The following is a 26,321-nucleotide window of genomic DNA, read 5'->3' on the forward strand; positions in this document are numbered from 1 at the left end:
CATTTTGTTGCGTATTTGCCATTCCTATGATAAATGATCAATTATTTCAGAGCAGTCTGACTATTCTATATAAACTGTAGCTAAACCCAGTGGTGAAACATCCAAGTTTCTAAGTTATAACTGCCATTTTACATGGGAACAAAAAAGAAACTTAATGAAAAAAATAAATCAAAGATGACTCTAACCTCAGGTGTGTCATACTGATTTAAAACTTGCCATATATACCAACGCTCCTTCTTGGTATTTCGCCGTACACGGAACGTAGCAACTAGAGAGTATTCTTCAGGAAGCCCATTTGGAAATACTTGCCTACAAGAGGAGGGAGGGAAAAAAAGTTTTCTTGTTATTCTTCTACACCCAAATGCTGCTTAAAATGAATATGCAGAAATAATACCTGGTGAAAACAAGGAGCCAAATGTTCATTCACATTCATAAAAATTGAGGGGCTTCAGCATTCAGAAGCATCTCTTCTCAGAAGTACAATTCAGTCTGTCTATAAGAATAAATGGCTGAAGATTTCGCTGACGAATTTTTTGTTTAACTTTTCTAACATCTGTGATTACTATAAATAGGCATTTTAAAAGAACTGCTGAAAAGTGAATGCCACACACAAACATATTTTAAAATACTGCTTTTCCCAATTTATTTCTTGGGATACTGGAAGAAGTTTCCCAGAGGATTTGTAGAATAATCCCTATCCTTGGAGACTTTCAAAATACAGCTGGAGCACGCTACTAATAACCTGATCTAACTTTCAAGTTGGTGCTGCTTTGAGCAGCAGGTTTGATTCAGCGACCTCCATTCCGACATCTTGAGTATCAGGACAGCTGGACTTGAGCAGACTTGGCCAGATATAAGGAATGCATTTCTGAATGAATTACTTGTTCTTGTTGGATTCCATTATTCCTTTCTTACCTAAAATATGTCAGTGCCTCTAAAACAAGTCTGACTTGCTACCTGTCCGTGTCACAGAATGAAGTACAACACCACTTCTACAAGATATTTGAAGAGTTTGTATTTCAGAAGTGAAATTAGTCTGTAACTCAACTCTACAGACTTTGGAAATCATTAAATATACATTAATTCTGTACTAAAAAAATTAGGATGGTTCAAGCAACTTTTTTCTTTTGAAGCTCCTGCATTACACATTATTTCTTTTCTAAGACAGAGGGGAGATAAATGAAAACCACAGATGCAAATACTACACAACACATGAGTAGCTAAAGCATTAACGTTGCTGTTTACTGAAAACTGTCAGGAGTGCCCAACTAGCCACATTGCAAAAGGTATTCATTCCCTGGATCAGAGCAGAGGAAATCTGAGGGCCTCATGCAGTGTAAACGGCTTGGTTCTAAAAAGCTAGAGTGGGACACAGTAATGTGCTATAAAGCCTTTACTAAAAAAAAAAAAAAAAAAAAAAAAAGAGAAAAAAAAAGTGAAAGAAAAGAAGAAAAAGAGGGAAGCACCAGTTGACAAGACAATAATTCCATAACCCTCCTGAAAATTGGTGCACTTTTATTTATGGAGGATCTCAGGAAAAATGCCTTCTCTGTAGAGAAGACTATTCTAAATCCTGCCAAAGAGCTTCTTTGTAGACTAACACCTACTTAAGTCCCTTATGTGGGAATCACACTTCTTTGGCTTATTTCCCACAGCTGATTCCCGTTATATCCCAGGAACAAATTGGCTGCTCTCCCACATTGTTAGTGGACCAATATGCTCTGTGTACAGCTATATATGTTTCAATGTCAAAAGACAAGGCAAAAGTGAGTAGGCTTTGCAAAACTTTGATCTAGATTTCATATTACTCTGTATTTTAATTACAGCATGAAGAATATGTTTTATGATCTATAAAGAAAATACTTTCATTAGGCATCAGTAATATATGAGTGCATTTCTGCAGAAAAGTAAATTATCTGGACATGGGATCAGCCCTGTGGTTTACAGCATCTCAGACAAGTTAAAGAAAGGGTATCTCATGTTTACAGCTGTAACCTAGACAGTGTATCCCTCCCTTGGCTTTGGGAGCACTTGATTAGCTCTCCAAAATCAATTAACTTTCCCAGCTATGTCCCATATTTGGAGAAATGGAGTTTACACTAATGGGCAAAGGGCAAAAAAATGTGGAAGGAAAATGACCAGAAGACTTCATCAAATGAAATGACAGGAAGCCATGATTGGTGTGATAAGTCAGCAAAACAAACAGAAGTATTTTTTGTACACGGTAGGTATTCTAGTAAATATGGTTTTATTTCTGTAAGCTTCCCTGACACTTTAAGAGCTATCTAAATGAACGACAGGATTTATCTAAAATGCTCAGTATTTCTTTCAGAATTTTCTCAAAAAAATAAAAATGCCTGTGAACGCATGTGATAATAAATTATCTTCCTTAACTGTTTATCAAAGAATTTGGGAAACAGGACAAGAGGTATATGGGTATGGGACAGCATTGTGGAAATTGGCAGGAGTTTACTCTAGGCTACACTAGTTCTTCCCCTACATTCAAGCTGATAGAGAAAACTGTATTAAGAGAAATAAGAAAAGCAGACAAGGTCAAATAAATTCCTAAGGCCATTACATTGATTTCAGCAAAGTTAGCTAAAGAGGTAAGATTTAAGTAAAATAGGACCAAGGATGAATTCAGTTAGATTCACAAAATAACTCAGGTAGGAAGGTACCTCTGGAGGTCAATGGATCTCACACCCTGCTCAAAGCAGGAGCAACCTGAAAATCGTATCAGGTTACTATAAATCTTGTCCAGCTGAGTTTTAAAAGTCTCCAAGAATGGAGATTATTCCACAATCCTCTGGAAAACTTGTTCCAGTGTCTGGCCAACAAACAGCACAAATTTGGTATACAATTACCGTATACTAAAGACATAACAGAAACATCTTTATTCTAAGAGGAGTTCTCATTAAGTATACAAACATTCCTTGGTGACCGAAAAGTCATTAAAAGATTCTTTAAAGTATACACTTAACATACAACCCTTCCAGTCATACGGTGAGTGCTAAAAGGAAAAAAGTGAAAGGATGAGATGGTCTGAAAACTATCATACCATCTATTATTATACACAATTTCCTCTATGCTCTTGCTCCTGAATGGCTTCAAGTGAATGTTATAGAATAAAAAGCATCCATCTAGCACTGAATTGTACAGATGATCAGTAAGATACCACACTAAAATTTCAGTATTACCTACCATGGTATCTTCTAGTCCACAAACATCAATCAAAAACTCCTCTGAAGCAGGCAAAGTATGTATGTATGTTAATAAATATATAAGGACATTTGGGGCCAGGGGAAAGGGGAAGCCAGAACAGAATGTGAACATTAAAGCTCATGTTGGAACACGAGAAAAGCCAAAACAAAATTTTGCAGAATACTGAATCTGAAGTTCAGTTCTTCAAATACTTAATATATACTGTTTCTACTGATCACATCTACCAACATTTGAAAATAAATGAGAAAACTAAAAAGACAACATATGCAGGGTAAAAAGAGTAAAGAATTTGCATTAAATGGTAATGAGAAGTACAAAAGTAAGTTGTTCCACATGTCCACAGCTCAACAGATACTTCCTCACAAGCTCAACAAGTACTTTCATTACACAGAATATTTACCCTGTCCACGGCACAGGGAAAATAAAAAACAATACAAAAAGGAGAGAGAATAAGGATGAAGGAAACTTGTACCTAGTTAACCTCAAAGTCTACAGACGTAAAGCACAAATATAGAGAACATTAACTCAGGGTAGTACATCATGGTATCAGCCAGAAAGCTGTAAGAGAGATGAGAGGTCTCAAGAAAGCCCTAACATTACAGAAATATGAATAGCAATTAGTAAGGGTGAAAATTAATCTATAAAGATGACAAGCAAGAACTTACAAGTTAGAACAGACAAGCAAATCAAGGGTATCCGTGGCATCTGATCTCTGAACCAGTGCATGCTTGTGATTTTGGACAGAAGTGCTTGAACCAAAAGACATAATTAGACCTGTGAGTAAAAACATCAGTCTGAGATTTTTCTCTTCCTGGAAATACCCTCAGCAGTGGGACATCAGTCTTCTCCCATTCGTGTTGAGCTTCCTTAGGTTAGGACAATCCAAACCAGACATCTGTCCTGGATGACTGGTCTAACCTTTTTAAGGCTATTGAAAAGGTCCTTTCTCCCTCCTCCACACTGGAAATGCTCATGACTGCTGTGTTTGCATTGAATTCAATGCTGTCCAAGCTTATTAAATGCGATTTAAGCACAGTCAATGGCTTAGGCACCTCTGGGAACATAGGCAGCTTCAGGCACACCTCTACATCTTTGAGTTACAATGAAACTTAGGTGGGAGTTACATGCCTGGCTCCTTATGCCATGGTGCTTCCAAGCTTCCCTGGAACTAATGCCCAGACGCCAGAGGAAATCTGTTGTCCAAAATTATTCATTTTAGGTGCCATGAGGAATTAGGTGGTGCTTGAGAGTGGGCCATTTGACTCATACCCTGAGAATCAGGTGCACAAAGTCTGGCTAAATTATACTTTAGGTGGAATTTAGTTTGATTTTCTCCCTCTGTTTCCAGTAGTATAGAATAAAAAATTAAAGTGGATGAACAGAGAGCAGTGTTCACACTGAAGTGCACAGAAGTGAATCACACCCTTGGTGGAAACTGCTGAAAACAATAGCAGGAATTGAAGCACATGACTGAACACACAGGCTTGAATTTACACCACCCTAGCCTGCTGGATTGACGTGTACTGTAAATTACAGAGGGACTGTAAAATAAATGAATTACAATATGCTTACAAGCTAGCAGATTGAGGAGACCAATGACAACAAGCAGGAAAATCCTTAACAATACAAGGTTTTAGATCATACATATGTGTTACAAATCTAGACATTCAGGTATCTCTTAATGTTACACACCATCAGGCAGATGCATCCAGAATGTTGATATGCACTTATATTCCTGCTACAACTATGTGCGACTCTATCAAAGCATAAGTATGCTCAGAGTTGCAAAGGCTTTGTTATATTTTCCTCTTTCTCTTTTACTTCATTAAACATAGACATCATTTTCTCCTAAGAACAGGTTCTGTGGCCCAGACACACCATAGGCTGTGTATTACGAGGTTACTAGAAGAGCAGTTACAGGAATTTTGCATGAACTTCACAAATGGTTCCGTTCATATCTCCCACTGTTTGTAATCATCAAGTATAGACTGATTTTTGGCAAAATATTTGCTTATTCATTTTTTTCCTCAAAAGTTATGAAAATTTCTGAAATGCAGATACTAGCTGGTTCTCCTAGTGCTAAAACAAGTGATTATGAATGAATTGACTGTATTCAGTGTGCTATAAACAGGTTTAGTTCTATCTTTGTAAAGCAGCATCAAGTTACCCATATCAAATTTAGTAAGGCAATCCTTTATTTACCTTTTGGTTTTATTTTTAAAAAAAGCACTAATGGAAAAGCAGCAGCTATTTTTAAATCTTATGAACTCTAATTGTTCCATATCAAATGAGAATACACTACAGTATATGATAAACTTCCGTATTTACAAGTATCAATGGAGCCTTCAGCTTGCTGAATACCTTCCAAGAAGAGAAAGATGAGCCAACTTACATTTCCTGAGAGCGAAGTGAGAGATGTTTAGAGTTTATGGCAAGACATATCTTTTCCAGCTGAGATATACCATTACCTGGTATATGTCACTTGTAACATGACAATGTTACAATAATTTGGTGACCAGAGCTCAAGAAGTTAGTTTAAACAACTTTCCTACAGTGGGTACTTAAGGACTACATTGACACAAAAAGGTTAAGATTTCAGTGTCTGTGTTTGCTAAGGGATTTAAATGGAGATCCATTATGAAAAAAAAAGTAAAGCTCAGGTCAGCAAATACAAAAAAACTCCCCACATTATTCTCAGTATTTCTACATTAAATTACGATACTTTAATGTTTGGGTTTTTTTGTTGTTTTTTTTTTTTGCCTAACTTGACTAGTACAGGGGGAGAAGAGGAAATAACTATCTATAACAATTTACCAATCTTTGCCTAGAATGGGTATTTTAAATTCTTTTCAAATAAAATAACAGCTGTTACTCAAAATAAGAAATAATTTCCTTCCCATCCATCTTCCTCAAATCACATTAAGATGCACCATACAGTTTCATGTTACATTAGGCCTCAAGTTGTTTTCATATGACACATTATATGATGCAACTTGAGGGAAACTATTCAGACAGCTTAAGAGTTATTAATTACTTAGGGGGAGCTTAACCCACTCAGAAAATGTACCACTGACAGCAAAGCTGCACATTATTTCAACACTGAGAAAAGGGATTTACCCAATATTTCATATACTTCAGCACATCTCTGCTTTCATTTGTTGAACAGGTACAAATTAGCTGTCGCTTTTAATATACAGGTGGTTTAGAATTATTTTGTTTTGTGTGAAAGGTAATGTTATTGCTATCAAAATTATAAAGGACATTTTTAAATAGATTGGTTTGAAAGAGAAATAGAAATACCAAAACTGTTATGCTTGTACATAGTATTTTTCCCCTAGGGGTTCTAGGAATATTGTCTATCCCCATCTACAAAAATTATTGGTGAACTCCTGTCCCTAATGAACTCTTCCATTAATCTTAAAGCTTTTTAAGCTAGCAAAACTATGTCCTTTCCATGTCTGGCTGATTTCTGTGCATTTTAATCTTCCTGGGAAAAAAAATCAGCCAGCAGCAATAAGGACAACAGACTTAAAAGTAATAACGTAATAGTAATGGACATTGGAAAAGCAACAACTTTTATCCTCATTTTCCTAAGAAGAATTCTTCAGTTTGACAAAGTTTTGAGACAATTCAGGTCAACATTCAGGCTTTTGGAGTCTTATCATGTGGAAGGCAGCCTTGAGCACTTCTGAGACAGTTATACACTTGCCTTACTAGCCTGGGTTTTTTTTTTTTCAATGAATCAAATAGGTCTCAGAGTGATCAGTGAACTTTCCTTGTATGTGGAAAAGAAAAATAAACCTAGTCTAGACCAAAGACCAAAGGCTACCAAAAGCAAGAACACGTGATTTGCACACAGCCATTCACGCTCTCTCCCCTTTATATAACAAACATATTTTAAAATAAAAAAAAAACTTAAAAAAATTTACAAAAGGGGTTCAGAAACTAGCAAGAGTATCACATTATAAAATACTACATTCAAACATCATGTTTCCCTTTCCAAAATATCACACCTTACCCTGAATGCTGCACAGTAAATTAAGCTGCTCTAATCAGTAGTAAGCATCTTTCCATGTAGAGGCACACAGGGTGGAAAAGAATGATAGTCATACCATCAAAGAACAATGTGAAGTCAGATGGGTCAGGAAAGAGGAGAAAGCCAGAGTGTGACTACTTCAGCAAGCTAAAATTTTACTCAAAGTAATCTCATACTCCAGAGGACCCCCCAGGAGCTGCACTGGCACATACTCAAGAAAATACAATGCAACAGAGTGTATCCAGACAACGGGTATACTACATTAAGCTGCTTTTTCTATGTGTTAAGCAAGTAAAGGAAACGCATAGTGTACTAGAAAAATTTGGGTGGCTTTTGCAATATACAGGCACTTTTGAGCTCAACATCTAATGCATGGTCACCTGTGATTCAGAAAGACTGAAGTCAACCTGTTTGATTCACTCAGGTCTCACACTAAATACAGGTCTTGCATTCAGACTGTTTCTTTTCCTTATGAGATGACCAGAGCAAAAGCAAACATACTGAGCTCTGTGTCTGAGAGATAGGGAACACAGGGGAACACAGGTAAGAAAAAATTGGAACTCTAGTTCTTTCACAAAAGGGGAAAAACATTTTCTCTGCATCTGCTTCCTCCTAATCATGCAATTGCATGACACTTTCTGGTGTCTCTCTGCCTCATGCTGCACACACCAGATTGGTTTTCCATGTGTTGGCATCACTAATTGAGAAACATGCTGAGATTTTCTAACACTACTGGCAGAAAGTGACCAAACCCAGCCTTTGTTGCTCAAGTGTTGTGTTGTGTTTTTTTTTAAATCTGATTCCTCTCATATATATTTTCCGTAGCTTCCCATGTATATTTTCAGGTAACCCCTCTATGGCAGATACTGACACATCAGTAATTGACACCTTCAGTTCCATCTCCCTGTCCTCACATAGATGTTACAACAGGAAGTCCCATTCAGACTACTGGTTTAAGAGTCTTGTGAGTACAGTGATGTTTCTCATACCAAGTGCCCTTTCATTGAGCATTTCTCCACATAACCTGGATGCTAGATCTGCTTATGTATCAAAACTTAAAAAATGCCAGGAAGAGCACTTCCCAGTACAAGCATTGTAACAACACTGAAAATATAAAAATAACTCAAAAGAAAAACATCTCTTCTGAACAGTCATCATCTCCTGCCATGAAGCTTGCTCTTCCCAGATGTCTACCTCCCTCCTTTTCTTTCAGAAGCTAAATGTAGAATATCACAGACGTGCACATTCCTCATCCCCATTTTTCTAACAGGTTTCTACTCTGTGATTCACTGTAGGGAATGCGACACCCCTGCACACATGCAAACATGGTCTTGTTCTCCAGTATGAACATCCCAGAAATCTTCAGTGCTTTTCCTTACTCAGAGCCACATTAGTAAATTGATTGCCTCTACAAAAAAACTTCTTCAGGGTCTGAATACCTTTCTCGCAAGGTATTTACAAAAATTCAACAAACTTTATTTTTGGAGATTAACTGCAGAACAGGAAGAAGTGTGATGATCTGCCCATTTTTTCAGTGGGTTTGTGATTGTCTCCTAAGATACGGTTTTTGTTCAAAACGTCAAGCTAAGCTGTGCTTAAAAGAATGGCAGAGATTTAAGTTTTCTTCAAGTCATTCAAGAATTTTGGTATTTTTACATAATCTCTCAAGGCCATTTTGCTGTGCTAAATGTCCTAAAATCCAACTCTTTTTGTGGCACTTTTTTTCAAGTATGGCAATCATCAAAGAAAGAGGATGTGAACTTAAATACTTTTAAAGGAATTTTACGTACTTCTTTTAACATCTAACTGTGTCTTTATTTAGACATTTTATGAGCAGCTCTATAACTCATGCAGTCCTTCTAGTTTGCTGCCAGAAATGGAACAAAGACAACAGGTCTAGTTAGTAGTCTGGCAGTCTCTGAAGTCATTGAGATATTAAGTTCTTACTTGATTATCTGCAGTGGAATGGAGTCATTCGGCTGATCAAGGAACCCTCTGAAGATGTTAGAGAAAAAAATAATTACCATAGCCCCTGAAAGTCAACTGGCAGCAAAAACTGCTCTGCATGCTTTTTTACAAGCTTCCTACCCTGAAGCGAGATCTATGCTACAGAATTAATTATTTGTAGAGCTCAGTGGCTGCTGTTGTCTGGAAAAGAAAAAAAAGAAAAGCAGACTACAACAGAGGAGCTGTCTACTGGAGACCATTCGGTCTGAAGACAGGCAATGCACTCCATACTTTGGAACGGAGGGAGACAATCAGGAATGACATTTCTTTTCTCTTGGCCTATACTTAGAAGAAACCTAAGTATCCATCTGTTCTTGAAGGTTTTCACAGCCAGCTTACAACACTGTTATAGATGGATACATCTACCCATCTTGGTTCCAGCTGATCTCCCCCCAAAAAAGAAGGTGTAAGTGGTGAAGATTAAATTACCAACTGAAGAGACTGGAGTAGGAAAGAAGGTTAAGGATACCAGATACCAGGGTCTGACCTGAAATAAGTAGCTCTGTCAGCTGCAAGACTGAAACTACAGAGAGAGAACATGCTTTTGCTTTAACACGCACTACATGCGGAATGACTAGTCTATGAATATTTAAGCCTGATGTTCTGCTTCTAATTTGAAGGATAATTAGGTAAATAATGCACTCTTTACATTTTGTAAAAAATGTTAACATTTGTGGATTCTAAGTGAATGAATATGGAAAATAAATTATATAAAAAAAATCATTTGCATTACATTGGAAGACTTAATAGCACTTTCAGAAACAGGAAATTACCACTTCTGAAATCTCAGGACTCATTTCTGAGTTATCTAATTAAAGTCAAGTTAAAAAAAAAAAAGTACATACAGTTTAGCCTGCACCTCTCACACTTTCTGTAATTCTGAGATTTTTTTTATGTTAGAGATTAAATAGGGTTAAAATGTATCAAGCTTAAAAATATCAACACTGCATTAGTATCTGCTGAGTCATAACTATGTTTAAAAAGATGGGCCAAGAACCTGTGACTTCCTAACCCTGTCACTATCAGACACTGCTGGGTAATGGCCAGGTATTCCCTTTAAAGGGCTAGGACACAGACCAAAAGAAACTGTAAAGAGAGATATCATCCTGCATTAGGCCCAAAACAGAGGTGCTGAAAAGAGGTTTCAAGCAATGGTACCTTTGGATAAGTCAATGAACATTTATTCAGATTTTCCCTAAGCTTCACATCAAAAGAACCCATCAAACACCACTTGAAAGAACACTGGATATTACCGGGAGATGGTCTCAGTCTAGGGAAGCAGGCCAGATGCCTTATATCCAAAAAAGGGAACTTGATATACTGGGAATTTACAAACTTTTCTCAAAACAGCAAAGGCTCCATGGTACGAAAACTTTGCATTAAAACAATGCTTCGATTATAACTTGAGGTTGAATCATCTGTGCAATTTTATGTGTACGTGACAGAACTAGAATGAACAACGACCTTATTTTTCAACAATAAGGCCAAGACTGAAACCTCTACTGCTGATGAAAATTCTAAGAACAGCATATTACCTACTACAAACCTCAGGCTAGTAGACAAATGTGGAAGAGTTACGACAGTAAAGAAAATACCACTAATATCACAAAAATTTTGTAAAATTGTGATCTTTCAGGATGCAATGAGATGCAAGGAATATTTTGGAAGTTTCAAAAAGGAAACGCTTTGTTCTCTCACTGTTCTATGACAAAATCAACATTTTGAGAAATTTGCTTTTACCCTATAAATTACTTGGTTGACAACGTAACTAAGTACCTAGACTATGGGAATCTGTATTTTAAAGGAAGAAAATATGTTAACAGGATATTCTACAATAGAATCCCAGAATGGTTGAGGTTGGAAAGGACCTCTGGGGGTCGTCTGGTCTAACCCCCCCTTCTCAGGCAGGGCCGCCTAGAGTCAGCTGGATAGAAGTACACATTCACTTGTTTATGAGAGCAAAATCAATTCAACGTAAGCTCCTTAAAGAGATGACATTTAACAGTGATAAAAAAAACCATACTGTTAAAAGTTTAATCTTAGCCATAGCATGGGTTCCTATTAGATGTGCTAACTGATCCTTCAGGAGAGCAAGGAAGCAAGGCTGTATTATAACTCTTCAGCCTTTCAAGAACTCTAATCAGTTAATGAATCATGACTTTCCTTTCCATGAAATCATATCAGCTACCTTGAATCACAAAGCGCTTTTTTAGTGCTCCTAACACTTTCACAACAAACAAATCTTAAGCTTATGTAATTTCCTGGTAGCATAGCATATCTGTCTCCACATAGTAACAGTAACACAATCATTTAACACTTTCTAAATTTAAAGAAAGTCCTGTGGAAAGAAAAGTAACTTTCCTATAAAAAATAGGAAATAAATTCAAAGTCTGTGCTCCTTTTTGAGTAAACACAGATATCCAGTGACATTTTTTACATCTAACAGTTTCAAACGTTCAAGCCATCATATACAGTGTCTTTCCTCAACCACAGCTAGCACTTACTTTCTATGTTTGGCTGTGTTTCTTCCACTGTCTCTGCCTCTATAATTTTTCTTCTGAGTTACAGTCTTTATCAGTTCACATAGGAATGAAACATCCTATGTTAAGCTTTCTCAACTCTTGGTGACTTAAAAAAAACCAACCAAAAAAAACAAAAAGCCCCACAAAAAAAACAAAAAAAACCCAAAAAACAACCAAAACCAAACCACACCCCCCCCCAAAAAAAAAAAACAACAAACCTAACAAACAAAACAAACAACAAAAAACAAATCAAAACCAAAAAACCCAAACAACCTCCTGGCCTGGAAGAATCCTCTCCCAAAACTTGTTTCCAAATGATACTTTTACGTATAAAATGAGTGAGCATTATCTAATAACTCTGTACAAGTCAGCTGCTAAATATCAATCCTGAGCAACAGCAATAATTTAATGCGCAATTGTATGTACTGTACTCCAAAGTAAGCATAACAAGCATGGAAGGTCCTGAGTGCAAGAATTGGACCTGGAAGTCCACTTCTTCCCCCCAAGTCTTGGCAGACCGTTCCTGTTATTGTACGCACTCCTGGTGAATATTATTGTCTTTGTTGTTTAGCTTCATAGATGAATTTAAACTGGCAGTCATCTAACATTCTGAACTGCTCACTTAAGAGCAGCTAGAAAAATAAGGTCAGAGCACCTTGATGATGCTATCTGCGATTACTCCTCAAGAGTGGTTCAAAGCAAAACTCACTTTCCTTAGCCATAAGACAGCCATTGCTATTTTACAGGATATGCATTCGACAGTATTTGAGTAACCAACACTGCTCAGCATACATTATGAACATAGCATTTCTTACTAAACTCTCAGCAGAGTTTAAAGAGAAAACTGAGTAAAAGACATAAATCAAAGTTTATCAAGGTCTTCAACATTATCATTGCCAATATGGGTGTATCAATAATCAACAGTCAAATCCCCCAAAAAAGAAATACATGCATTTTCATATGACACTTAAAACCCTAATGCCATATTAGGAACTATCAACAAGTTAACCAATGCCTGTATTGTCATGCTCAATGCCAGGGTATTTTTAGGATTTATTTCTTTTTTAACAGAATTCTGAGATTCTGCAACTAATCACATAGACTAAATAAAAAAATAACATGATCGCTTGCACATGGTTCTGTTAAAACATCAATATATATACATCAGGACACAGTTTCTACAGATTACAGATTGTTCTTCTTCATGTTGAAGCTTACTAAATAATTCCAAGTTTTATAAAAAGTTTGTGACATGACAAATATTCACTTGAGACAAGGCTGCAATCAGCAAACCCTGTACACTTACGACTGAAATCAAGTTGATACCCAGACCTTCAAGTGAAAAACCCAGGGCATGGACCGTGCTATCTATGCAAAATTAAAAAGGTATTTTTTCAGACTTGGCAATTTATCTCCATAAATATAAAACATTTCATGGCACGATGATAAAAACTGCAAAGAGCTAACCACGGAGAAATGCTAGAGGCCAAAAATTTTTTACCACCAACTGAAAGTAAATGAAAATCAGTGTATTGAAAAAAGCACCAGGCTGTTTCACTGTGAGAGAGCCCATGAACTATTTTTAGATAGAAAAACTAAAAACTCAGAGGCAAGGTGGGGGAAGGGAGTATCTTTGAACAGCAAAGCCTCTGCGTAGATGCAGATGCATCAGTACAAAACATGTTTGTAGGTACAACTTGAGTTAAGAGGAGGAACGCCTGACAGCACTGCTAGTGCAAACTGCATTTCACAAAGTGTTAAATCACAAAAGTCAGGAAAAAAAAATGAAAATCTGATTTATTACAGGTTGTTGGGGTTTTTTTGCACTCTGCTGATAAATGACTTCTGAAGCACACGGCACCATGGCTTCAGCTGGAGAAATTATATGCATTTTACAAGGACACTTGAATCCTCTCAGCCCAATCAGCAAAACTGATAAATGATCTTTCAATATCTAATTTTATACTACAACATATGGGGGCTACAGTCGATCCTCAGCTGCATGCATTATATACATTTCAATGAATTCGATATGGTCACATATAGCACTGCTGTATATACACATCTATTCTGGATTTGTAAGAAAATTCCACTGCAATAATTTTGCAACTGTATTTTTCTTCTAAGACTATCAAACAAACACAAGTCTTGTTAGAGACTTAGATCTGCATCCTCACTGACTTCAAGCACTATCTTGCACTTGCTTTTTGGTGACTTTTATCTTCAAAAAAAAAAAAAGGACGGCCAAGAAAAAGACAAGACAAGATTACAAAGACTTAAAGAGTCAGCATGTTTGCCAGGGAGTAGATGATGTGTAAACTCTTATGAAAGTTCCCCACAGTCCGGCATCCCTGAAGGCTCTCTTCAGCTAACATACCGGTAAATTGAACAGCCCATGGCAGAATTTGTGTTCAATTTTTTGAACAAGGACCATGGGGAAGCATCCAGGTAAATTGCTTGTGCTGAATCTAGGAATCTAATAGCACAATAGCTTCGTATATCAATTGTGGTACCTACGACAGTAAGTTTATGAAGTTTTGCTATCTTATCCACAAAGAAAAATAGAAAATAGTTTTGGCTTCAACACTGTATTAAAAAAAATTAATGAGTTTCATATAGGAATATACAGCAAAATTGAAATTGCTTAGGTATTGCAGATGCCATTGTTTTGATCAGAACAACAGAACTGTTTTCCACAGGGCAGGTTAAAACATTACATGGAAGGTGCAGTTTCAGGGTTGGCTTAAGCTAACAGCAGGCTATGACCCCCACCCCCCTCCCAGGAGCACATTCTTGCTCCTTCCTTGCTCTGTTTGCTGGAGATCCCACAGCCACAGGGGCCAACCACCAGCCTTGCTGATCAGACAGGCTGATCCTAATGTGGTGGAAGTGAGATGAGGCTGAGAGCTGGAGAAGAGTGCTGTGAAGATGAACTGCCAATTTTTGAGGTTTAGTTGGATTTTTATTTTTTTTTTAAATAATCATCTTGGCTGGACAGATTTCTCCTTTAAAACAAAGGCAGCAGGAAAAAATAAGGCTAATCTGAACTGAAATACATGTCTTTCAAATTAAGGAAAGCTTTTTACGTAAGGAGAGTAAGAGTAAACTGCCTTTACTATTTGTTCTTCCAGTGCTTCTGTGATTTACTTATTGCCTACCTCAAGTTTCATCCTGAACTGTGAGGTACACAGGGGATCCACACAAACACTGCTGGTCTGCTGCATACTCTTCTTGTGGACCAGTGCCCTTAAAGTACATACCCCCCAAGAGCTCATTCCCTTTATCTGCAAGTGCCTTATGGCAAGATCAACACTGCTGAGGAAAAAAGGAAAAGAAACAATGTGCTTTATCCAGCACTGTCTTACAAATTCAACTGGTACGAAGCTGCCACACTTAGTGCTCTACTGTGAGGGGAACACTCTACAGATCAAAGAATTCAGATTTGCCACAGTCAGTGGCGTAACTAAAACAGTTTTACAGCTCTCTGTTCCCTCACACCCTGCTTTCAATTGTAAGTATTATATATTTCTGTAGATACTCTTCACCTCTGCCACCTCTCTCTCTCATTACTTTTTCTTCCCCAGTTCTTTCCATATGTAAATTGCATGTTAAATTATAGTGTGATTCAAGCCTAATACAGCAATTAAAATCCATTAATGCCTGAATTTAAAATTTTATAAAAAGGTCATGGCATATTTCTCATAAATTGTCATGTAGAAATAAGCCCATAAGTGCAGAAAAAGACATTCATGCATGTTAATTCTTTTAAAGAAGCATTGGCCTATCATTTTTTATGGTAAGAGGGCACAGTTTTCTCCTTAGTTATGAAATGATTGGTATTTACACGGTATGCACAGCTCCAATTTGTTGCTTCAACAGTAATCCCTGTATTACCCTTCTTTTTAATTTACAAAATGCAGCATGTTTTCAAGTTCCTGGAAATAAACAAAGTGCAAAATTTCAGTCTTTCAATCGGAATCATTAAAAGAAAGAACCTATCACTGCAGTTTCTGATCCACTACTTTGGAAGGCCTGAAGAAAGCATCAGGATTTGTACTAAATTTAGGCTCCCACACTTGGAAGCAAATTCCAGAGACAAGGCCCTTTTCTTGAAAATACCCTGCAACCAAAATACCAGACATTTCAGTCTTGGCATTTTTGGCCCTAACAGTTCAAATGACCTCAAATAAATATGAGATATAGGAAGGGAGAGGTGGCTTCTTACATAATGATCTAATATTTTAATAGACCAAAGACTAGCAGGACTTTGTGTAAGCACAGATAAAACCTAGTTAGGGTAACTAACTACTGCCTCTGGACAGGGGTGCCACCTCATTGCCATTTTCAGAAGGTGCTTTAAAAGTTTCTGATTAAATCTTTTGGAAACGGGTATTTTCACATCTATCCATTCTATACTGTATTTAAGAAATAGGTATGTTACTTCTTAACATATATATATCTTTCATATCTATCTAATATTTTTCAAGAAGACAGTGAACCCGAGTCTGCTGCCCAAAACGCATGCCATGTGCAAAAATAATCAAAACCCATGCCCATGTGGACATTCACTGACAGCTGAAGTCATATGCAAGATACAACCACAGACCAACCAGAGGAAAGTAAATGGCTGCAAAGCCTACCACAGGTAAGTTCTGTTGGAAGCAATGTGATAACTATGAAAAGGGCTCTAACGGTTAGCACAGAAACACTTGATGCCAACTGTGCTTTAGGAAATGCAATTCCCTAAGCACTTTTTGTGATTAAAAAGATTAGTATTAAAAGCAAACAGTAAACCCCACATGAATATTCTTTCACCATCAATTTCTGTTCTTAGCAGAAAGAATCTTCCAGCCTGCAATGTACTGACAGAAGTGGGAATAGGATTTCTCCATCCAGTAACTAGACATCACAAGGAGGTGAAACAATTTCTCTGAAATATGGTCCAAGCCACATCCACAGCTCTTCTGGCACCAGAGGGTGACAACATGGCTGATGGAGCTCAGTAGTCCAAATACAGTCAAAATCGAAGCTCTTTTGCAGTATCTTACACCAAAAGGGGAAGAATTCCTAAAAAAATGTTGTGGGAGTAATCCCAACTATGAGATCATTTAACAGACAGCTACAATAATCTCCACAGTAAATTAATATGGGTTGTCAAGCCAAACAGACTACAAAATAAGAAAGCCACGACTGTGCCATCAAGATTTGCTAATCATAAATACCCATTTAAAAAACATTCTGAAACTCAGCTGAAATCAACTTACTATCTCCTTTATTGACACTTTCAGAGAAGGAAAAAAAAAGTGGCCCACCAGCAACCCAGAAAAGAGAGAATGAGGAACAACTGACATCTGATGCGTCTTTAGAGAAAGACTGAAATTATTTCATCATAGTGCTATTTACTTTAACGTAACTAAAAAACAAACATTAGCTTAGAAGGCTTCATGTCCAGGGTACTGAATACTGCTGGCAGATGTAAAGGAGTTGCTATCAGCACTGAGCCCTGTGCTGCTTTTTTCAGCAAGCTCTGTGCCAAAATGGAGCATACTGCATAGGCTGTATGTGTTAAACTCTAGAGAACAAAATATGACTCCAGAATGTTTTTATTGAAATAAAATTAAAACATTATACAATTACTATTATTATGACTACATAATTAGATTGTCTGCATAACAGTATTTTACCGTAGATTTCTTTAGGATTCAAAGGCTGTTACACCACTTTACTCAGGAATAACTTCTATTAATACCCATGTAATAACTGCAGTAAGTAACATTATTTTAATTTAAAAATCACTCTCTCTTCCTGAAAAAATAGAAAATTTTTAGAAATTTTCTAATTTTTAGAAAAATTAGAAAATCCTGAAAAATATTATTAGAACTAAATATTTAATAGTCATTTACATGGAGCATAAGAAAAGCTATTCATCTCCTATCACAAGACAAAATACTTATGGAATTCCTTCACAAAAAGAGATAAAGACAAACCAAAATCCAATATAGACATAACAAATTTCCCAAGCTGACATTGCATTATAAATTATTTATAACATATAAATAGGTGCAACACTATTCCAGGTCCATTGAAAAAAAAACAAAATGGCATCACACAAGAAAAATGGCACAGCATAGCTCTCTATTACCCACACTACAACTGAATGAATGAAATGCAAGAGGAGATGTGCTAAGTTACTTGATACTTGCTAGTCAGCTTAATCAGATACTCTCAGTTTCCTGCAGGATGGATAACAAACACTGTTCTGCTGCTTACTGCACGCCACGTCTGCTAAAATATTTTCTGAGGCAGACTGCTCCTAAAATCCTCCGAGCATTTAACAACATGGGGATCTGGAACCACACAGTCTGACATAAGAGAAGAAAATTTAAATAAAATAGTAAGTTACAAGACATTGTACATGGATAACTAAGATGAAGTAAATTATAAGGTTATGAAGACAGATATCAGAGTTCCTGAGTATCCTTCACTGTAACCCTACCATGTCTAAACCTAACTTTATGCTCCTGACTGCTTTCTGCACTTATGTTTAAAAACCAACTCAGTTCAGAAAAATGCTTGAATTAAGTAATTTTTAAAAATCTTGTCTGAAGCGTTATCTCAACAACAGAAAGCTCAATATATTCAACATATTGGAAACAAAATAAAAAAAAAGTAAATTCTATTCTTAATCATGACATGCATTTCTCTGTGAAGAAAGATTAAAAAAGCATGAGCAAAACTATTGCCATGAAGAACTAGGATTTAATGGAAATTCTTCAATGCTTGAATGCTATTGAAAATACTTGTAACCCTTTTTTGTTCAGAAAGATATATGTAAGAGGTACCATTTATTTCCACAGCAAGCTGACTGAAAAGCTTATTTTATACCTTAGCATCAGTAACGGTATTAATTTTCAGCCCAACTATATTCATACATTAGTACTGTTATGCATTTTATTAATAACTATCTCACTTCATCCAACTAAAGTTTTCATCCATTAGATATGCACATTTTTAGGGGAAACTGGAAAGATTTATCTTCAGTTTTTCTTTACTGAGGATACACAGATGAAAACAACAGGGTGGGAGAGGAACATGAGAAGCAGGAGACCGTTAAAGCCAAACAACTTGCCCTCCAGGTTTATCCTTTACTGAAATTCCTTATCCCTTGCCCAGTTTACACTGAAAATGAAAAAAAAAAAACCCCAAAAAAACAACTGACCACTTTTGTCTCTAACAGTCATCCTCACTCCAAAAAGCTGAACAGATAAAACATAGAAAAAAAAGTTAGATTTCTCTCTCACTTCATGAAGAAAGTTAAAAGCATTGCGTCTTTCTCAAGTGTTTTCCTTGCAACCACTAGGACATAAGGCTTTGCTAAGCCACTAGCAGCCATGATGCATATTCCCCACTTTCACTGCCTCCTTTAATAAATTGTTCTTATAAGAATAAAATAAACTACAGACAGTAGTATTCAGACCTACTAATAAAAGATAGGAAAAAAAGCTTTACATTTTCAACCTCAATGTCACCTGTCAGAACCCTTCCAAAAAACATGAATTTTTAGAAATCAATCTTTTTGAATGATGAATTTTCCCTGAAAACATGAATTCTAAATCATTCACCCTTTTGTGATTTCTAGCTACTCACACTCCATTTTTGCCACTTTCAGAATAAAGTCAGCTTACACTGCACACAAAGAACTACGTAGCTTTTATTCCTAAAAAAGTTGCCCCACATTTTTTGTTATTGTCTTGATTTTCTACTCTTCTAGTCTCATGTTTCCCTCAAATTCCCATCCACTGAAAAAAACCAAAACCCCAACTATAAAAATCTGAAAAATTAATAATAGATTTAACAGAAAAGTTTTCTTACTGACAAACTTTCAAAATATTTTTAGTGACAATATGTATAAGTGGTACTTAATTTTACCTGTTCCTTTTCCAAAGAGAATCCTTATAATACTAGGAAGGCCCTAATAAAAATAGAGCACTCTCTGTGTCAAGCAATTTTATTTAGTCATTTTTCCTTCAACAGATAACGTCCAAGGTATTTAAAAAAAGACAGTCAGTATTTTTTTAACCTTGCAGGATTAGACAAGCATAAAGATTTACATTATCTAATAACCTCAGAAGAACTTAGAAACTATCCAGCAATCTCAAATATTTAGGCTCTATTTTTTTTCAGAATTTTTTTCTCCTAAAGATCACATTGCCTTCTGTCTGGGTGCCTCCAATTCGTCTTCTCCCTCTCCCCTGGCCTCAAGTTATCCACTGCCCCTCTTTTCCCTGTCCAGGATCCAAACAAAGGGGAAGTCTGAGGTCCAGGTGTATTTTTCCCTAGGGAAGCTAGAGCCAGATCTCTTGCAACAGAGAACACCCAATACAGTTGCTTCCTCGTCATCACAGGAACATGCTGTACAGAAACCACAGTCCCATGACTCAGAGCACATCTGAACCAAGAAGGTCTGAGATGATCCTCTGTCTCCACTGAGCACTGGGAACTTGAAACTACATTCCTAACTGCTTCTTGGAATTTCCTTGCCCCCATGCAAACTTAAATCCATCCAATTTCATTGTGCCTTTCTCTCTTTCACCATCCTTTAGATTTTTTATGCAGTTTCTGCCTTTCATCCCACCCTGTGTCAGAGTAGGATGCTGTGTAGTTTCACCTTTACACTGAGCACCTACCATTCTATTACAGCTCAAAGACAAGATGCCAATTCCATTGAAAAAAAACAAAACAAAAAAACAAAACCCAACAATCAAACCCCAAAACATTAAATTATAGTGTTTAAGGTAATGTTGATTTTCCCTCTCTTTTTAATCGTGTCAACACTAATCAGAGAGAGGACAACCAATTCCACTGTGGGAAGATTAGTATAATACATCTTGTCATACCATGAAAGTTGTTTCCTTTGTTTCATTAATATTTATTTATAAACAGCAGATTTTTCAGTATCAGAATCAAAATTTGAGAAAGTTATATTCACAATTTACTTTCTACCTAGATATTTCCAGATTCCAGAAGAAAAAAAACCACACCTCCACCAAAATACTTCCCAAAAAACCTGTTACAGATAAAAATGCCTAAAACCAGACGTATTTGTTCTTCTGTGGTATCCTCTGGATACACTGCCCACTGTTTCAATGCACTAACAGCATTTGGTCTGAGCTCTGCCTTTTAAAGACTTCAGGTGAAACTATATCTACTTACTTTGTGTCTCTGATGAGAGGCGCGCTTCCCAGTTTAAAACAGTTTTTTTCACCTCCACAAGACGTTTGCCTCAAAGAAAAGCTTTCTGCCAGATCAAACCCTGTGAAATATGACACAATGCTTTAGTTTAACAGAATTTTAAAAAACAACGTAAACACTGACTTTTAGCATGCTTGCTAAATTTCCAAAACACGGACTGACACACTATTTTGAAAACCAGTACTTTTAAGTCAGAGAAATTTCCAATATTCATTTTATCGACACAGAAACTATCAGTACAAAATTCTCTCACTAGATGACTTTGCAACCTGAGAAATTCATTCTTTATTTCCTTCTATTGTCTGAACTGATAAGAACAAAGGACATTTGATAAAAACAACGGAAGTGAGTACAGCTGAAGAACTTGAACCAATACTTTGTAAGAACACCATGCTCTGATTTTAACCCCTTTCCTAAAAACAACAGCTTTTGGAGCATGGAGGTGGCATTCCATACGGTCCTTTCAGTTTTAAAGCCAGCTTCAGTCAAACTATGATTACATCCACTAATATAAAATTAATTTAGATACTGATATGAGTACAGTCAGTTACCTGAAACACCAAGACTGCCTCTGTTGATTTGTTTGAGATGATGGACAACAGTTTTCAGTAAAGGACATGTAGCACCTTCAAGAGAATACAGTTTAGCATATTTTATACATTTCTTTCAAACAAAAAAAATCAGAACAAACTTCCATGACAGTGACAGTAATACCAACAAGAATATTTTTGTTCATTTTCTTTCTTTACAATATGCTAGCCAGCAATAAACAAATTACAAAATCTAAATAAGAGAAATGATATTTCAGACTGCATACTACACTTCTAATAATATAAGCAGATCAAATTTTATCATGCTTTAATTCAGCTGTTTGCGATTAAAGCTCACAGGAACAATATAACCAGAAGAAAACCACTAAATTCTTACCAGCCTCTCTCCATGTACAATACTCTATAAAGCAATAACCTCTGTCCTAAGGGGTTTAGCGGTTTTGTTTGGTTGTTGTTGCTGTTGTGTTTTGTTTTAGTTTTTATTTCTGGCTACATTCTTAGAAAACCTTTTTCCCTTACTAAGGAACAGGAAGCAATAAAGCATAAACACTTGATTACCATGACAATAATCTATTGTTACTTCAGTGAAAAAGAATTCCAAAATGTGGATTAAAAAGAATATAATTATAATAAACAATTTAAGCAATAGTTTTTTTATTGTAATGGCTTACAATTAAGCAGCTTTTGGGGGGATTAAGTCTGTATTTAGATAAACAACCAGCATGTTCTAGGATGTGGAACATGGCAAATTCTAAGGTTAAATCTAATTGAACACTTAGATTAAACACTGCATTATTAATATTAAATATCTTACTTGCATAAAGTCGTTTCTTCTCTTATTTCTATGCACACAGAGGAATAGATACTTTTAAGAAGCAAGTGCAAAGAAATGTGACTTTTGTGCATGGGTCAGAAATGGGGCTCTTTGTTAAACAAACTTTGCAAATAGCCCTGCTAAACTCTAATAAAAATATCAAAGGTGACAAGCAGGATTTGACCCATGCACTTATCAAGCACAGAGTTCCATATTGAGCTGATGCAACTAAAAAGATAGCCAAGGTATAGCTGAAGATGCTGAATGGGGTGGGGAGGGGTGGGGGAGACTTTCTGAAGTGTCAGTTCACTTAAAAATAAAAGGAGGAATGTCCTACCACTAACCTGGAAATCACCTATATCTAAAGATTTCCAAGGAGCATTCAGACTGAAGGGTGGCATTCAAAATAGCTGTATTTGTAATCTTAAAGCATGTGAAATTTGTCATTTGTTCTGTAGCAATGTAGAAAGCATATTATCCCTCAAAAGTTTTAAGTTCTATTAAATGTGTTCGTGTACCTGATCTGGATTAAAAATGGATAATTGGAAACAACCAGTAAAAGTGAAACTAAATCATTTAATTCAAAGATACTTCCTGACAATATGGTTAATGAGAGGTATGTCAATTGTTTAAAGGACAGACCAGGTTAAAGGCATTTTTTCATAAGATTCATCAAGTTCTATGTCCTTTACATCTAAATTGTGATCTACACTTACAAGTAACATCACTCATAATTTATTTCTAAGGCTCTAAGAAAATGTATTCCTTCCTTCATTTATGCACAAATAAATGTCTGTATATATGTGCATTTACATAGTTTTATGACAAATGAGATGAAACATGCATTAATAACTCTGTAAATTCCCCTTCAGCAGAAAAGATGCAGAACCATAAAGAATATTCTTGTTGAAATCTCTGAAACTGAAATGAAATCTTTCATCATTCTTGGTTTGCGGGGAGTTTTATGTAGTGTGAAAGGCATTCGCTGGAATTACATACTACCATGGCAATTTCAATACACCGTTTGATATACGCACATATACACTGTGCGTATATGGAGCAGAAAGAAGCTCACCTCAGATACCCTTTAATCTACAAACCTTAGTCTTCATCACTTATACAGACTTTCATCTGTAGCCACCCCAAAACAGTGAATGCAATTATAGAAGATTTACACATGTATACCTATAAGAAATATATTCTTGTAAAGGAAGTATGTTATGGCTGAAAGCCACAATAGCATGTCACACATACACTGACAAAAGCTTTTCTTAAATTTAAGTGTTTTCTAACCAAGGTTTTTTTTTAAATATATATAAGATGATGGGGCTGATTCCTTTTTAGGTTAAATTAATTTACACTACTTACAGCAAAAGCAGACAGATAATACTTATTACTGAATTTACCCTGAACTGCTGTAGTAAGCTATAGAGAACCTGGGACGCAACTGCATGGGTTTTTTTCAACATTGTCTTGCATGAGAGCTGATGGGAAAATAATGGGGAGTTTTAACTTATTCCCCTCACACACTTTTTCTTCCAAGTCCAAATAAAGACTCAAGCCTCAATTTCTGTGTTATCCAGACGATAGCAATTATTCCACACATGCCACAGACTGGACTGTGGACCTATTTTTATCAGTGGTCTAACAGTCACAGCATAGGATATTTAAGTGTTACTTATTTGGTTGTATTCCATATCCCCAGAAGAACTGAAGGGGTTACTATTAAACTTCTTCTATCTCATGCTGCTGCTGAATCACTCTTTTAGACCAGTGTTATTATTTTTACCAGAGAGCTAAATCAAAACTAAAATATTAAACCCAAAACTTCTCCATACCAAGACTGACAACTTTCATTACTGTAGACTGATGAAAATTCTTTCTACAGTTACAGTTTGTACAAAATAAGCTAGCCTCTTCCAAGATTTTTAGTACTGCTGGCAGATGTTTAAATTTTCTTTGGCCTGAGACAAAACAGTTTACCCATTCATCCTGTGCGTAGCTGAATTAGAAGATCTACATGAAGACTTTCAGGAAGAAAAAGAACAAAGACAAACCCTTACCACTAATCCCGGCAAAGAAACCATTCACCTATCTGCTCTGTTAGAATATACACTGTAAAACTAATGACGCAGTGAAAAGAACAAGATTATGCTTGAGACTATCTTGCTCTGCATGTGATAAAACTGGTTCTGTGCGAACTGAAGTCAACAATTCATGTTAAAATGGTGATGTCAAAGCTCAGGTTAAAGTACCTATAAATTAATGAGATCACTTAGCCATAGGACAAAACTACAGACCTCAGCTTTTAGAAATCAATGACCTCTACATAGGAGCTTACTATTACAAAATCAACCTAAAAATTTTGAAAAACATGTACTCATGCAGATCAAGGAGATGTCACAGACCACTGATGATCTGCCTCTCCAATAAGATGCTAGTAATTTTTTTGTTGTTGCTTTCTAATAGCATTAAGGAAAAAAAATAAAGGCATTGCATGTAGATGATTCTGCTGCAACATGCAATGGCATGTTCTCAATTCCTGCAGTAATCAGGGCACCTGCTGGAGCATGCTGCAGCTTCTATCTAGGCCCCATGCTCAGTTTTCCTTCCCGTGCAAATGAGGACAGAGGAGCCTCTTGGGCATGCTTCGGTCTCACTCTTACAGACATCTCTTGTCTGCACTTCCTGACTGAGAACTGTAGCTTCCAATAGGCACTCTTGGCTTCTCCAGAGTATAACCTGTAATCAATAGATTCACTTTACAACTACCTATCTGCTACTTTATAATTAAACTTTATGTTCAGGTGAAATTTCCAGCTGCTATCTAACACTACTGACATGCACATTGCAAAGTTACCAAAGTTTCCATCAGTAAGCATGACTGGCCAAACAACAAAGCCCTGCTTAACATATGCCCACATTATATGTCAGACTCATGCTTCAGGCAGAAATCCATATTAGCTACGATTTGTCTCACACTCTTTAGGATCAGGCTTCCTAAATATATACACATAAGGAATCACTTCAGAGTGTGTGACATATCTGCAAGTGTCAGCAACAACATCCAAAGAGTCCACCTCAAGGATAGCTAAGCAAACCCAGCTGGCCTGCTTACAAATAAGGTCAAGAATTCAGATCTTATACATGCCTGTAACCTCATGTATAGAGGTACCAGAAAATAAGATGTGATTTTTTTGTTTTCCTTTTTTTACTCCATAAGCTACATCATATTACATTACAATATACATGTTAACTAGACAAGAGTGGGAAGGGGAATGAAGGAGACTGAATCTACAACTTTGTTGCTATAAGAAAGAAGTCAGCTCCAAGCCTTCTGATTATTTAGATGGTTATGCAAATAACATAACAGCTTTGGCAGGCAGGATTAAGAAATCCACACCAATAGAGTTGAGATACTAGGATGCTCACGCTAAACCCTGGAGAACTGGATTCTCATATGACGAAGAACAGGTAGTTAAAAAAAGGACTTCATGTTACTCAAGACAGCCAGCACAGCTTCACCAAGGGCCAGTCTTGCCTGACTAACCTAGTGGGTTTCTATGATGGAGTAACTACATCAATGTAAAAGGGAAGAGCTACAGATGTCATCTATCTGGTCTTCTGTAAGGCCTTTGACACAGCTCTTACAACATCTTTCTCTCTAACTTGGAGAGATACAGGTTTGATGGATGGACTGTTTGGTGGATGAGGAATTGTTTGGATGGTCACATCCAGAGGGTAGTAGTCAACAGCTGAAATGTCCAGATGGAGGGCAGTGATGAGTGGCACTCCTTAGGGGTCTGCACTGGGAATAATACTGTTTAACATCTTCATCAGTGACAAAGGCAATGAGCTCAAGTGCACTCCCCAGCAAGATTGCAGACAACACCAAGCTGTGTGGTGTGGCTGGCGTG

The 26,321-nt window shown here is 36.6% G+C and overlaps 1 protein-coding gene across 3 annotated transcripts in view; it reads right to left on the bottom strand.

The window, feature by feature from the left end:
- The window catches only part of COL19A1 (collagen type XIX alpha 1 chain), a 178,115-nt gene that overhangs the window by 145,063 nt on the left and 6,731 nt on the right, over positions 1 to 26,321 (bottom strand). For all 3 annotated transcript variants that reach the window (XM_057418814.1, XM_057418813.1, XM_057418812.1), the window contains exons 3-5: positions 21,591 to 21,665; positions 21,001 to 21,100; positions 186 to 309 (exon numbers count right to left, since the gene is read on the bottom strand). In XM_057418814.1, the coding sequence (XP_057274797.1) occupies positions 186 to 309; positions 21,001 to 21,100; positions 21,591 to 21,665 (299 nt within the window). The remainder of the gene's footprint in view (positions 1 to 185; positions 310 to 21,000; positions 21,101 to 21,590; positions 21,666 to 26,321) is intronic.

Source organism: Pezoporus wallicus, unplaced genomic scaffold, assembly GCF_028554395.1.
Source record: "Pezoporus wallicus isolate ANWC-B61680 ecotype Strahan unplaced genomic scaffold, APGP_CSIRO_Pwel_v1 contig_4901, whole genome shotgun sequence".
Taxonomy (NCBI): Eukaryota; Metazoa; Chordata; class Aves; order Psittaciformes; family Psittacidae; genus Pezoporus; species Pezoporus wallicus.